Here is a 12,947-nt window from a genome sequence, read left to right as displayed (position 1 = left end):
GCGCCTCTCGAGCCAGCTAAGGAGTGGAAGCCTGGAGAGCCAGCTAAGGAGTGGAAGCCTGGAGAGCCAGCTGAGGCATGGGAGCCTGGAGAGCCAGCTGAGGCATGGGAGCCTGATGGGCCGGCTGAAGTATGACGTGGGGTGAGCGCCTCTCGAGCCAGCTAAGGAATGGAAGCCTGGCGAGCTAGCCGAGGCACCCCCGGTTCCCTCTGCAATGGCACTCGGATCCGACTTCACCAACCAAAACAAAAACAAAAACTCCCTGATGCTTCTTTTGGTGGTGTCAGCATTCTGTAAGGATCGACGCTGGTAGACGAGAAGCAGGTACAGGAGTGAACATTTAATTAGCAACGGACAAGGAACAGGACAGGACACCATCTGGACATGAACACATAACGGAGCAGACAGAAATAGAGAAGGCAATCAACAATGTGAAGGAGTCCAGGTGAGTCCAGTGAGCGCTAATGATGGTGACAGGTGTGCGTAATGAAGGGCAGCCTGGCGCCCTCGAGAGCCAGGGAGAGCGGGTGCAGGCGTAACACTTACAGGGTTGTAATGTAACTTCCGGTTCGAGGCTTTCTGGAGTCAGCGGGAAATTAGCCACAAAGGAATCCTCCTACCGGAATTTTTAACACAGGATTTCTTTTTAAAAAAACTGAGAATTTATGGAAAGTTTCGGGAATGCTTGCAACCCTACTAATACAGTAAAACAATGATGGTCAAACTTTTGGGGTGGTGTATTTCGATTGCAAATCATTTAATCCAGGATTCTGAACTAGATGTGCTAATTCTCATGGGAAACAACACAAAAAGATTTGTGGTAGGTTCCACCGAGCCCCGTCAGTAAATTACACCATGATCGTCACACAGGATGTATTGCACACATATTACCCACATGAAACATAAGCTGGTCATTTACAGCATCACTTCCACCTTTGTGCTGTTGTAATTTCCTTTAGACTGTTGCTGTGTAGACAAAATACATAACCCCAAGGAGTTCTGCTAATTCTGTGCAATATAGCCTAGAGGTCTTCAATATCTTGCCTCCTGCAGTCAAAGATATGTTATGCAATACACAACTCCCCAACGTCTCACCATAGAGCACCTCAACCCCCAGCATCCCTGTGACCGCGAACATCCAGTCGTGTGCTTTCAGCTCTACCACACTGCTCTAGTTTTAGAACGTTTAGTATCAGTTTGTGAACCACCTTATACTATTCTCGCCAGCCTAAAGCTGGCGATCAGGCTGAACTTTCCATCAACTGTCCATTTTCTTCCAAGAACAAGATAAACCATTTTAAGATGATTGATAACTTGAATTTGTGAGGAAATTCCTGAGTTTGTCAGGCTTCAACTGAGTGACGATACATAACAACAAGGAACTAACGAGCATAGCGTCTCGTCGGTCCATCATCAGGGGTTAGCCAGTTTCTTCTCTCTCTCTATCTCAGGAAAGCTGCGATGCCATTTATGGTGGTGTGTTAGCAAACTGCCTGCCTCTGTCCATTCATTTATAAAGTCTGCCTTCTGATGTCACAGATGGTGGACTAAATATATAAATAGTTACTGGACAGGAATAAAAAATAGTTCAAATTCCACATTCCTGCTACCCAATCAATCATCAATCAAATTTATTTAGAAAGCCCTTCTTACATCAGCTGATGTCACAAAGTGCTGTATAGAAACCCAGTCTAAAACCCCAAACAGCAAGCAATGCAGGTGTAGAAGCACGGTGTAGAAATCTCCCTAGAAAGGCTGGAACCTAGGAAGAAACCTAGAGAGGAACCAGGCTACGAGGGGTGGCCAGATTATAACAGAACTGACATTTACTCCTGAGGTGCTGACCTGTTGCACCCTCTACCACTGTGATTATTATTATTTGACCAGCAGGGTCAAATAATAATAATCACAGTGGTTGTCGAGGGTGCAACAGGTCTGCAACTCAGGAGTAAATGTCAGTTGGCTTTTCATAGCCGATCATTCAGAGTATCTCTACCGCTCCTGCTGTCTCTAGAGAGTTGAAAACAGCAGGTCTGGGACATGGTAGCACGTCCGGTGAACAGGTCAGGGTTCCATAGCCGCAGGCAGAACAGTTGAAACTGGAGCAGCAGCACGGCCAGGTGGACTGGGGACAGCAAGGAGTCATCAGGCCAGGTAGTCCTGAGGCATGGTCCTAGGGCTCAGGTCCTCTGAGAGAGAGAGAAAAAAAAGAGAGAGAGAGAGAGAGAGAGAATTAGAGAGAGCATACTTAAATTCACACAGAACACTGGATAAGACAGGATAAATACTCTCTCTCTCTCTCTCTCTCTCTCTCTCTCTCTCTCTCTCTCTTTCTCTTTCTCTTTCTCTTTCTCTTTCTCTTTCTCTTTCTCTTTCTCTCTCTCTTTCTTTCTCTCTCTCTTTCTTTCTCTCTCTCTCAAAATTCAATGGCTTTATTGGCATGGGAAACATGTGTTAACATTGCCAAAGCAAGTGAGGTAGACAACATACAAAGTGAATATATAAAGTGAAAAACAACAAAAATTAACAGTAAACATTACACATACAGAAGTTTCAAAACAGTAAAGACATTACAAATGTCATATTATATATATATATATATATATATATATACAATGTACAAATAGTTAAAGGACACAAGATAAAATGAATAAGCATAAATATGGGTTGTATTTACAATGGTGTTTGTTCTTCACTGGTTGCCCTTTTCTCATGGCAACAGGTCACAAATATTGCTGCTGTGATGGCACACTGTGGAATTTCACCCAAAAGATATGGGAGTTTTTCAAAATTGGATTTGTTTTCGAATTCTTTGTGGATCTGTGTAATCTGGGGGAAATATGTCTCTCTAATATGGTCATACATTGGGCAGGAGGTTAGGAAGTGCAGCTCAGTTTCCACCTCATTTTGTGGGCAGTGAGCACATAGCCTGTCTTCTCTTGAGAGCCATGTCTGCCTACGGCAGCCTTTCTCAATAGCAAGGCTATGCTCACTGAGTCTGTACATAGTCAAAGCTTTCCTTAATTTTGGGTCAGTCACAGTGGTCAGGTATTCTGCCGCTGTGTACTCTCTGTGTAGGGCCAAATAGCATTCTAGTTTGCTCTGTTTTTTGTTAATTCTTTCCAATGTGTTAAGTAATTATCTTTTTGTTTTCTCATGATTTGGTTGGGTCTAATTGTGCTGTTGTCCTGGGGCTCTGTAGGGTGTGTTTGTGTTTGTGAACAGAGCCCCAGGACCAGCTTGCTTAGGGGACTCTTCTCCAGGTTCATCTCTCTGTAGGTGATGGCTTGGTTATGGAAGGTTTGTGAATCGCTTCCTTTTAGGTGGTTGTAGAATTTAACGGCTCTTTTCTGGATTTTGATAATTAGTGGGTATCGGCCTAATTCTGCTCTGCATGCATTATTTTGTGTTTTACGTTGTACACGGAGGATATTTTTGCAGAATTCTGCGTGCAGAGTCTCAATTTGGTGTTTGTCCCATTTTGTGAAGTCTTGGTTGGTGAGCGGACCCCAGACCTCACAACCATAAAGGGCAATGGGCTCTATGACTGATTCAAGTATTTTTAGCCAAATCCTAATTGGTATGTTGAAATTTATGTTTCTTTTGATGGCATAGAATGCCCTTCTTGCCTTGTCTCTCAGATCGTTCACAGCTTTGTGGAAGTTACCTGTGGCGCTGATGTTTAGGCCAAGGTATGTATAGTTTTTGTGTGCTCTAGGGCAACAGTGTCTAGATGGAATTTGTATTTGTGGTCCTGGTGACTGGACCTTTTTGGAACACCATTATTTTGGTCTTACTGAGATTTACTGTCAGGGCCCAGGTCTGACAGAATCTGTGCATAAGATCTAGGTGCTGCTGTAGGCCCTCCTTGGTTGGTGACAGAAGCACCAGATCATCAGCAAACAGCAGACATTTGACTTCGGATTCTAGCAGGGGGAGGCCGGGTGCTGCAGACTTTTCTAGTGCCCGCGCCAATTCGTTGATATATATGTTGAAGAGGGTGGGGCTTAAGCTGCATCCCTGTCTAACCCCACGACCCTGTGTGAAGAAATGTGTGTGTTTTTTGCCAATTTTAACCGCACACTTGTTGTTTGTGTACATGGATTTTATAATGTCGTATATTTTACCCCCAACACCACTTTCCATCAGTTTGTATAGCAGACCCTCATGCCAGATTGAAATCAACAAAGCATGAGAAGACTTTGCCTTTGTTTTGGTTTGTTTGGTTGTCAATTAGGGTGTGCAGGGTGAATACATGGTCTGTTGTACGGTAATTTGGTAAAAAGCCAATTTGACATTTGCTCAGTACATTGTTTTCATTGAGGAAATGTACGAGTCTGCTGTTAATAATAATGCAGAGGATTTTCCCAAGGTTACTGTTGACACATATTCCACGGTAGTTATTGGGGTCAAATTTGTCTCCACTTTTGTGGATTGGGGTGATCAGTCCTTGGTTCCAAATATTGGGGAAGATGCCAGAGCTAAGTATGATGTTAAAGAGTTTTAGTATAGCCAATTGGAATTTGTTGTCTGTATATTTGATCATTTCATTGAGGATACCATCGACACCACAGGCCTTTTTGGGTTGAAGGGTTTTTATTTTGTCCTGTAACTCATTCAATGTAATTGGAGAATCTCTCTCTCTCTCTCTCTCTGTAAAATCTTTGCCAAGGTGGCTCGTGGTGGCTCGATGCCCTATTAAGATCGTTTACATTGGTGTTTCCTTTATTTCAGCAGTTACCAGTTCTACAGCTGCACCATTGAGAGCTGATATGGCAACTGCTCGGTATCTGACCGTAAGGCGCCACAGAGTGTAGTGGGTACGGCCTAGTACATCACTGGGGCCAAGCTTCCTGCCATCCAGGACCTATATACCAGGCAGTGTCAGAGGAAGGCCCAAAGAATAGTCAAACACTCCAGTCACCTAAGTCATAGACGGTTCTATCTGCTACCGCACGGCAAGCGTTACTGGAGCGCCAAGTCTAGGTCCAAAAGGCTCCTTAACAGCTTCTACCCTCAAGCTATAAGACTGCTGAACAATTAATCAAATGGCCACCTGGACTATTTACATTGACCCCCTACACGGCTGCTACTCACTGTTTATCCTCTATGCATAGTCACTTTACCCTTACCTATATATACAAATTACCTTGACTAACCTGTACCCCCGCACATTTACTAGGTACTAGGCCCCCTGTATATAGCCTCGTTATTGTAATTCTACTGTGTTACCTTTTAATTTTACTTTATTTTATTTAGTAAATATTTATTGATCTGCACTGTTGGTTAAGGGCTTGTAAGGCTGTATTCGGCGCATGTGTTTTTCACAGAGAAGGCAAAAACCTACAGAGCAAAGACCAACCTTGCCACTGTGGACACTGTCCATCGTTCTAGATACTTTGACAATTACAACATCTGCAGGGATGTAAAATCCACACACGTCCTTCGGCCCTTCTCAACGTTTTTGTGGAAAATCAGAAATGTGTTATAATTGACTTAAGTTGTGGATTTTGTTAAATTAAAGCTTTTTCAGATTTGACTTTTTATAAAAGTAATTGCTTTAGAATTATACTTTTTAAATGTTTTAAAATTGAAATTCCATAGACATTTAGAAAGACAAACATGGCGCAAGTAACCCCCAACAACAACTGCTCCTGGACAGTAATTGTAATCAAATGTATCACCAACTGTTTGTTAGCAGAAAAACCTGAATTATAAACCCAATATATATTTTTTATCATCTTGAATAACACTCTATTATATCCCCTCAAGATGGTGCAATTGTAACACTTTGATATCAAGTTTCTACTGAATTTTCATTGGGGAAAAATAGTTATACTTTTTATGGGCCTATTTATTTTTCTGGTGCGACACTGAAAAAACATATACAACCAAAAAGTAGGCTATGGTGCAAAGGTGCGTTCATAGAACTTTATTTTATTTTTATTTTTTAGAAAATAAAGTTTCTAGTGGTCGGGAGTTGGGTATCCTACGTAGGTGTATAGGGGTAGCATCACGCAGCAACACTAGCACATTCAGACTTCCGGTTTTCGGAAGTCTTAAAAGTCTGTGGTAAAATGCTAATCGTATTACACGAAATCAATGATCTTATCACTGAACCAATTGCCAATGCTTATTTTATCAAGATCCTCAGTGGTTACTGAAAACAGTTTCCTCTGAGTTGGCTTAGAAATGTCTTTATGTTGAGAGGAATCACAGTCCTTCAATTCGACAGTGCATAAGTAAATTACTTCTTTCAGACCAAAGTGTATGTGACCAATGAAATGTGATTTGACTTGAAGTGGAGGACCTCTACACTACTTATCCTGTCATATGCAACTAGACAAAATGTGTCTTTGTACAGCAATTTGTTGAGTAATTCTAAACTATAGCCCACTGACAATGTTGATGTCTCAGTGCAGTTTATGTGCCAAAGCTGGCCATGACTTGAATGCAATTTCTCAAATGGGTATTCGTCTGAAAATGTGACTATACTGGAAATAGTATATGTATGTTTGCTAAATATGCAAGGTAGAATAAAGCTTCTAGGTCATTTGATCCTAGCCATGTCCATTTTTACAAGCAGGCTGTGGGGCATAGGTTACATAACGACTTGAATGTTGAGAGCCCTTTGAATTCTTAGATATATCACATGCTCTGTTCTGTTGGTTTTGATTGAAACCAACAAGGTATTGGTCCATGCTGTCTGTAGAAATGTCCCTCAGTTCTACTAGCAGTTGTTTTGTAGTCTGGCCATACACTGCCTGGGCATCACACTTACTGGAAATATTTTAACATAGACTCTGAATGTATTGTCGATAATTTGCTAAGAAATTTGTAGGTACAATTTCCTAAACAAAACGTTAAACTATGTCCTTTACACCACTGTAATTAAGTTGTTTATGAACCATGGATTGTGAAAATGTCCCTGAAATCAATGCTTCAAACTGTGAAATGGCCTTATTAAAGTGAGGAGACTGTTTCACTTGATCAGCTCTAAGTAATCACTTATTGCATTCAGAAAATAGTGATGTACAGTATACGGAAGAACAAATATAAACACAACATATAAAGTGTTTGTCCCATGTTTGATGTGCTTGTTTACATCCCTGCTACATCCATGTTAGTGAGCAGTTCTCATTTGCCAAGATAATCCATCCACCTGACAGGTGTGACATATCAAGAAGCCGATTAAACAGCATGATCATTACACAGGTGCACCTTGTGCTGGAGACAATAGAAGGCCACTCCAAAATGTGCAATTTTGTCACACAACACAATGCCACAGAAGTTTTGAGGGTTTGCAATTGGCATGCTGACTGCATGCCAATTGCATTGGATGACGGATCACCACCTCAAGCTGAACCTCGGCAAGACGGAGCTGCTCTTCCTCCCGGGGAAGGACTGCCCGTTCCATGATCTCGCCATCACGGTTGACAACTCCATTGTGTCCTCCTCCCAGAGCGCTAAGAACCTTGGCGTGATCCTGGACAACACCCTGTCGTTCTCAACTAACATCAAGGCGGTGGCCCGTTCCTGTAGGTTCTTGCTCTACAACATCCGCAGAGTACGACCCTGCCTCACACAGGAAGCGGCGCAGGTCCTAATCCAGGCACTTGTCATCTCCCGTCTGGATTACTGCAACTCGCTGTTGGCTGGGCTCCCTGCCTGTGCCATTAAACCCCTACAACTCATCCAGAACGCCGCAGCCCGTCTGGTGTTCAACCTTCCCAAGTTCTCTCACGTCACCCCGCTCCTCCGCTCTCTCCACTGGCTTCCAGTTGAAGCTCGCATCCGCTACAAGACCATGGTGCTTGCCTACGGAGCTGTGAGGGGAACGGCACCTCAGTACCTCCAGGCTCTGATCAGGCCCTACACCCAAACAAGGGCACTGCGTTCATCCACCTCTGGCCTGCTCGCCTCCCTACCACTGAGGAAGTACAGTTCCCGCTCAGCCCAGTCAAAACTGTTCGCTGCTCTGGCCCCCCAATGGTGGAACAAACTCCCTCACGACGCCAGGACAGCGGAGTCAATCACCACCTTCCGGAGACACCTGAAACCCCACCTCTTTAAGGAATACCTAGGATAGGATAAGTAATCCTTCTCACCCCCCCTAAAAGATTTAGATGCACTATTGTAAAGTGGCTGTTCCACTGGATGTCATAAGGTGAATGCACCAATTTTTAAGTCGCTCTGGATAAGAGCGTCTGCTAAATGACTTAAATGTAAAAATGTAAATGTAGGAATGTCCACCAGAGTTGTTGCCAGAGAATTTTAGGTTAATTTCTCTACCATAAGCTGCCTCCAACGTTGTTTTAGAGAATTTGGCAGTACTTCCAGCCGGCCTCATAACCGCAGACCAGACCAGTACCTCCACATCTGGCTTCTTCGCCTACGGGACAATCTGAGACCAGTCACCCAGAGTAAAACCCCAGTAACTTATATCATTCAGAGCCCCATGAAATTACACCATTCTACAGACCGTACTGAGTACTCCCCACCCCACTTTAACATCAGCACAAATACACATGTTTCTCTATAAAACAATAATGCACATTATTTGCATTGGGGCCATTTATTTGACCTAAACCCCACATTTTACATTTACATTACATTTAAGTCATTTAGCAGACGCTCTTATCCAGAGCGACTTACAAATTGGATTTAATGTAAACGTCACGAAAACATTAACAAATATAAAAAACGGTTAATGATTTTTATACATCCTGAATAAATACAGGTTAAAGGCACTTTTCTACTATTACGTGGGAGACTTTTATTTTGAACAGTTCCGAAATTCCTTGACCCGGAAGTACTTCTTTAGTGTTGCTGATGATATGCTGTTGGGGGTAATAGCCTACGATCGAATGCGGGAGCCAACAGACTGCATGCTTCAAGTATTGTTGCGCTTACAGTCGCATGCACTTGTAGCCCGCATATCAACTGGGAATAGGTTATTTGAAGTTCAAAAGTACAGTTGATTCCTGTCGTTGATAGTTCTTAGATACGAAATGGATGCCAATCCATCCTTCTCGCTGGCATGTCTTTACAGAAGCGATCCAATTTATTCCCTCTGTGCCTCAGATTTAATGACCGCTTCTCAAACTGTGAACAATAATTTCATAAAGGAACAGAAGCAATTTATGAAGGTAACGTTCTGCTTTTTATTGTTATTTTGTATTTTCAAATTTTCCTTCCGATTCGCTTGTTTGAATATAACCCACATATTTAGACTTATGTTTAATCTTATAAACGTATAGCATACAATTGTAGGCTATCTTTTACTGGGCTTGTATATTTTACAAGTAAAAAAAATAAATAGCCTTTTCATGTTCCTGTAAGCATATATTCACTTTCACATTGACATTGAAAGTTAGAAGCATCACGTGACTTTTAATAATTCCACTTACTGCTCTGTTAACTTTGTAAATAATTGTCTAGACAGTGAGACGAGATGGTGACTTATTCATTTTCAGCTTAACCCTTTACACTCGTGGGAATTAGCCAATATGGATAGGGCTAAATTGAAATGTTTCTTACAGAGGAAATATGAAAAGCTTTTGGATAACAATGTTATCAATTGAAAGGGAACAGTTTGGAGATTATGGGGAAATTATTAGACCAAAGGTGAGGACACAACAGTTCAAAACAGAATCCAAACATTACACTGTTGATTTTATATGCAGTTTACATTTACTTAACTTTTTGCTGCATTTGTTGATAGTGAAATCTGAAAATACTCTGGATACACTTAGTAGCATGATAAGTATATTCCTGGAAAATGTGGGCCAGGCAAGAGTTTGAGTGAGAGGACTAACTCATGTCTCTGTGGCCACAAACCTCAGCAAAGTGTGCACAGTTCCTAAGTAATTTCAATGCACTTTTATGACTCAAATAAGAGTCTTCAACTGCAGTGCATTCGGAAAATATTCAGACCCCTTGACTTTTTCCACATTTTGTTACATTACAGTCCTTATGTAAATGTGATATTTCCCGTTTTTTTTATACATTTGCAAAATAAAAATAAAAATGTTTTTGCTTTGTCATTATGGGGTATGTGTAGATTTATAAAGCAAGAAATGTATTAAAAATAAAAATTGAAATATCACATTTACATAAGTATTCAGACCCTTTACTCAGTACTTTGTTGAAGCACTGTTGACAGCGATTACTCCCTCGAGTCTTCTTGGGTATGACGCTACAAGCTTGGCACACATGTATTTGGGGACTTTCTCCCATTCTTCTCTGCAGATCCTCTCAAGCTCTGTCAGGTTGGATGGGACCGTTGCTGCACAGCTATTGTCAGGTCTCTCCAGGGATGTTCGATCGGGTTCAAGTCCAGGCTCTGCCTGGGCCACTCAAGAACATTCAGAGACTTGTCCCGAAGCCACTCCTTTGTTGTCTTGGCTGTGTGCTTAGGGTTGTTGTCCAGTCTGAGGTCCTGAACGCACTGGAGCAGGTTTTCATCAAGGATCTCACTGTACTTTGCTCCGTTCATCTTTCCCTCGATCCTGACTTGTCTCCCAGTCCCTGCCGCTGAAAAACATCCTCAAAGAATGATTCTGCCACCACCACGCTTCACCGTAGGGATGGTGCCAGGTTTCCTCCAGACGTGAAGCTTGGCATTCAGGCCAAAGAGCTCAATCTTAGTTTCCTTCATTCACTCATTTAGCTCTCCCAGCTGTGCTGTTGAGGAACTAGAGCAAGCACACTCTTCATTATTTTGTCTCGAACACAACCCTGCATCCCAGCAATCACACAATTACTGTTGTTGTTTACACAATCCAAAAACGTCCATTATAAATCTCAATATGGGTCAAGTGTGCATCAGTTGATAGGTTGTTCTATTGCCAACATGACTGTTCAGAACAAACCAGGGTATGACGCCATGTCATCTTGTAACTGTACATCAAACATAGTGATCATAAACGTTGACACTGCGTATGGCAAGAGTTTTATGATATGGAAATGTGAAGTGCGTTTCATCTTTCAAAATACTGTACATAGTCCTCTTCAATAAGCATTTCCTTCACTCAGACAACACAAAAGTGGGCCAATTAGCTGGGGGCAACTTCTTGTTGCGAGAGGTGCTCAAGTTCATAACTGCTGTCAGTCAAAACCCATACAGCGCTGTGAAGCACAGAGCCAGAGTTCTAATGTCATGTATAGCATGTTACTGTACAGCAATTGCTCTCCAATTCAGGCGTTTATCAGTGCCCAAATTGGCCATGTTCAACCCGTACACGGTTACGAGTGTAAAGGGCTACCAGAATGTTTCGTAAAAGTTCAAACATGGTTACATTTCATTTCAATTTTGGTCATATTCTAGGAACGTTCTCCAACTGGTTCGATATTGGGAATGTTCCCAAATAGTTCAGAGAACGTTAAGAAAACTTTTCATACAAAAAACACGAGAACTTTAACGTTCAGAGAACATTCTAAGAATGTTATTTAAGAACATACATTCTGTTCTCAGCATCAACAAAACTCCCTCTATCCTGTATTTTGTTAAGTTAATTCAGGCGTGTTGGTCGCGCCCACTAATTGGCCACACCCGATCTTAATGAGTTCTTGTTTCCTTTGATATGTGGTCTGTTTGAAAATACTAAAATGACCAGCTTTGTAAAAAAACATGGCACTCTAGCTCCATCCTGGTGGTGCAGTGGACTAATTCCATGGATAGAGAACAGATTATTATATGTTTGAATCTGAACTGACAAGATAAAGAACAAATATCTCATGCACTTGCTCAACAGATCAAATGACACTGCTACTTGTGTCCATTCCAACATGGCCATTTAGTGACTTCCTCCCTTGCTGTCTCTTTCTCAGACTCTGAAGAGGCTGGAGCAGCAGCAGCTTACCTGCATGCGTCAGCTGAACGAGGAGCAGAGGACCTTTGCCTTCGTCATGAACAAGAGGCTAAGCCAGAGGGGCGCTACGAGGCCTCAAACGCTCCCCTCCAGTTCAGTCTCCTCTTCTATCGTCCCTCTGTCCATTAGGGGGTCCCAGTCTGCCCCGGCTGCTCTCGCCACCCGCAATGGGGCCAACAGAGTTGGCAGTGCCAAGAGCGCCAACGGCAGAGTCAAGTTTGAGCAGTCTTCTTCCAGCCTCTCGCCGTGGGCAGTGAAATTACAGAAGAAGAGCATGGAGATGCAGGACAGAGAGGCAAGGGAGGTGAGCACTGTGAGTGGTCCTCTGTTCCTGACCTGACCATGAGCTGCATTACTCTGAGTGACCACTGTAATGGTTACCAAAAATTACCTTTCTTTCTGTAAAGGTGGCCTTTTTGCTTGGATGAGAAACATCTGTTTTGTTAATGACTTTTTTCTCTCTTTTATTAGGTTTTGAAGGAGTATGGGTCCTCGGCTGGTCAAAGGTGTTGTTGTGAATGTGGTCACACCAGGGAGCTGTTGGACAGGAGACTGAGTTGTCCAGCCATATTACAGAGGCATCACTCTTGATTCTGCTACGGTATGGGGTGTTATGGACGTATGATACAGGATATTGCTACAGGGGGGTGCGAGAGTTTCTCTTGAACATCATCTACCTACTCGTACTGGATCGATATAGCTACCTTATTTCTTGGAGGTTATGCCATGCCAATGGATATCTGGACAGCATTTTACGTCATGACCGATAACTGAGTAACACTGTACGTCATGACGATAACTGAGTAACACTACGTCATGACCGATAACTGAGTAACACTGTACGTCATGACCGATAACTGAGTAACACTACGTCATGACCGATAACTGAGTAACACTACGTCATGACCGATAACTGAGTAACACTACGTCATGACCGATAACTGAGTAACACATGACCGACGTCATGACCGATAACTGAGTAACACTATAACGTCATGACCGATAACTGAGTAACACTACGTCATGACCGATAACTGAGTAACACTGTACGTCATGACCGATAACTGAGTAACA

At 42.5% G+C, this 12,947-nt stretch overlaps 1 protein-coding gene across 2 annotated transcripts; it reads left to right on the top strand.

Annotated features, from left to right (window-relative positions):
- Positions 1-8,820: 8,820 nt before the first annotated feature.
- Positions 8,821-12,820, top strand: LOC127910382 (uncharacterized). Of its 2 annotated transcripts, none has more exons than XM_052473967.1 (3): positions 8,821-9,149; positions 11,833-12,177; positions 12,345-12,820. In XM_052473967.1, exons 1-3 carry the CDS (start codon positions 9,012-9,014, stop codon positions 12,462-12,464), a joined length of 603 nt encoding a protein of 200 aa, XP_052329927.1. In that variant the 5' UTR covers positions 8,821-9,011; the 3' UTR covers positions 12,465-12,820. The 2 variants fall into 2 exon arrangements, with proteins under 2 accessions (XP_052329927.1, XP_052329926.1); XM_052473966.1 differs by having other exon boundaries at positions 11,833-12,186.
- The last annotated feature ends 127 nt before the right edge of the window (positions 12,821-12,947 follow it).

Source organism: Oncorhynchus keta, chromosome 21 (assembly GCF_023373465.1).
Source record: "Oncorhynchus keta strain PuntledgeMale-10-30-2019 chromosome 21, Oket_V2, whole genome shotgun sequence".
Lineage (NCBI taxonomy): Eukaryota > Metazoa > Chordata > Actinopteri > Salmoniformes > Salmonidae > Oncorhynchus > Oncorhynchus keta.
Note: the sequence above shows the minus strand (reverse complement) of the source record. Positions and strands in the feature narration are given on the sequence as shown.

What these genes read in the sequence shown, in the direction of transcription:
- LOC127910382 (XM_052473966.1), top strand. Translation starts at nt 9,012, where the DNA reads ATGGATGCCAATCCATCCTTCTCGCTGGCATGTCTTTACAGAAGCGAT. An exon ending in AACAGAAGCAATTTATGAAG is followed by an intron (nt 9,150 to 11,832) that starts GTAACGTTCTGC and finishes TCTCTTTCTCAG; the next exon opens with ACTCTGAAGAGGCTGGAGCA. An exon ending in AGGCAAGGGAGGTGAGCACT is followed by an intron (nt 12,187 to 12,344) that starts GTGAGTGGTCCT and finishes CTCTTTTATTAG; the next exon opens with GTTTTGAAGGAGTATGGGTC.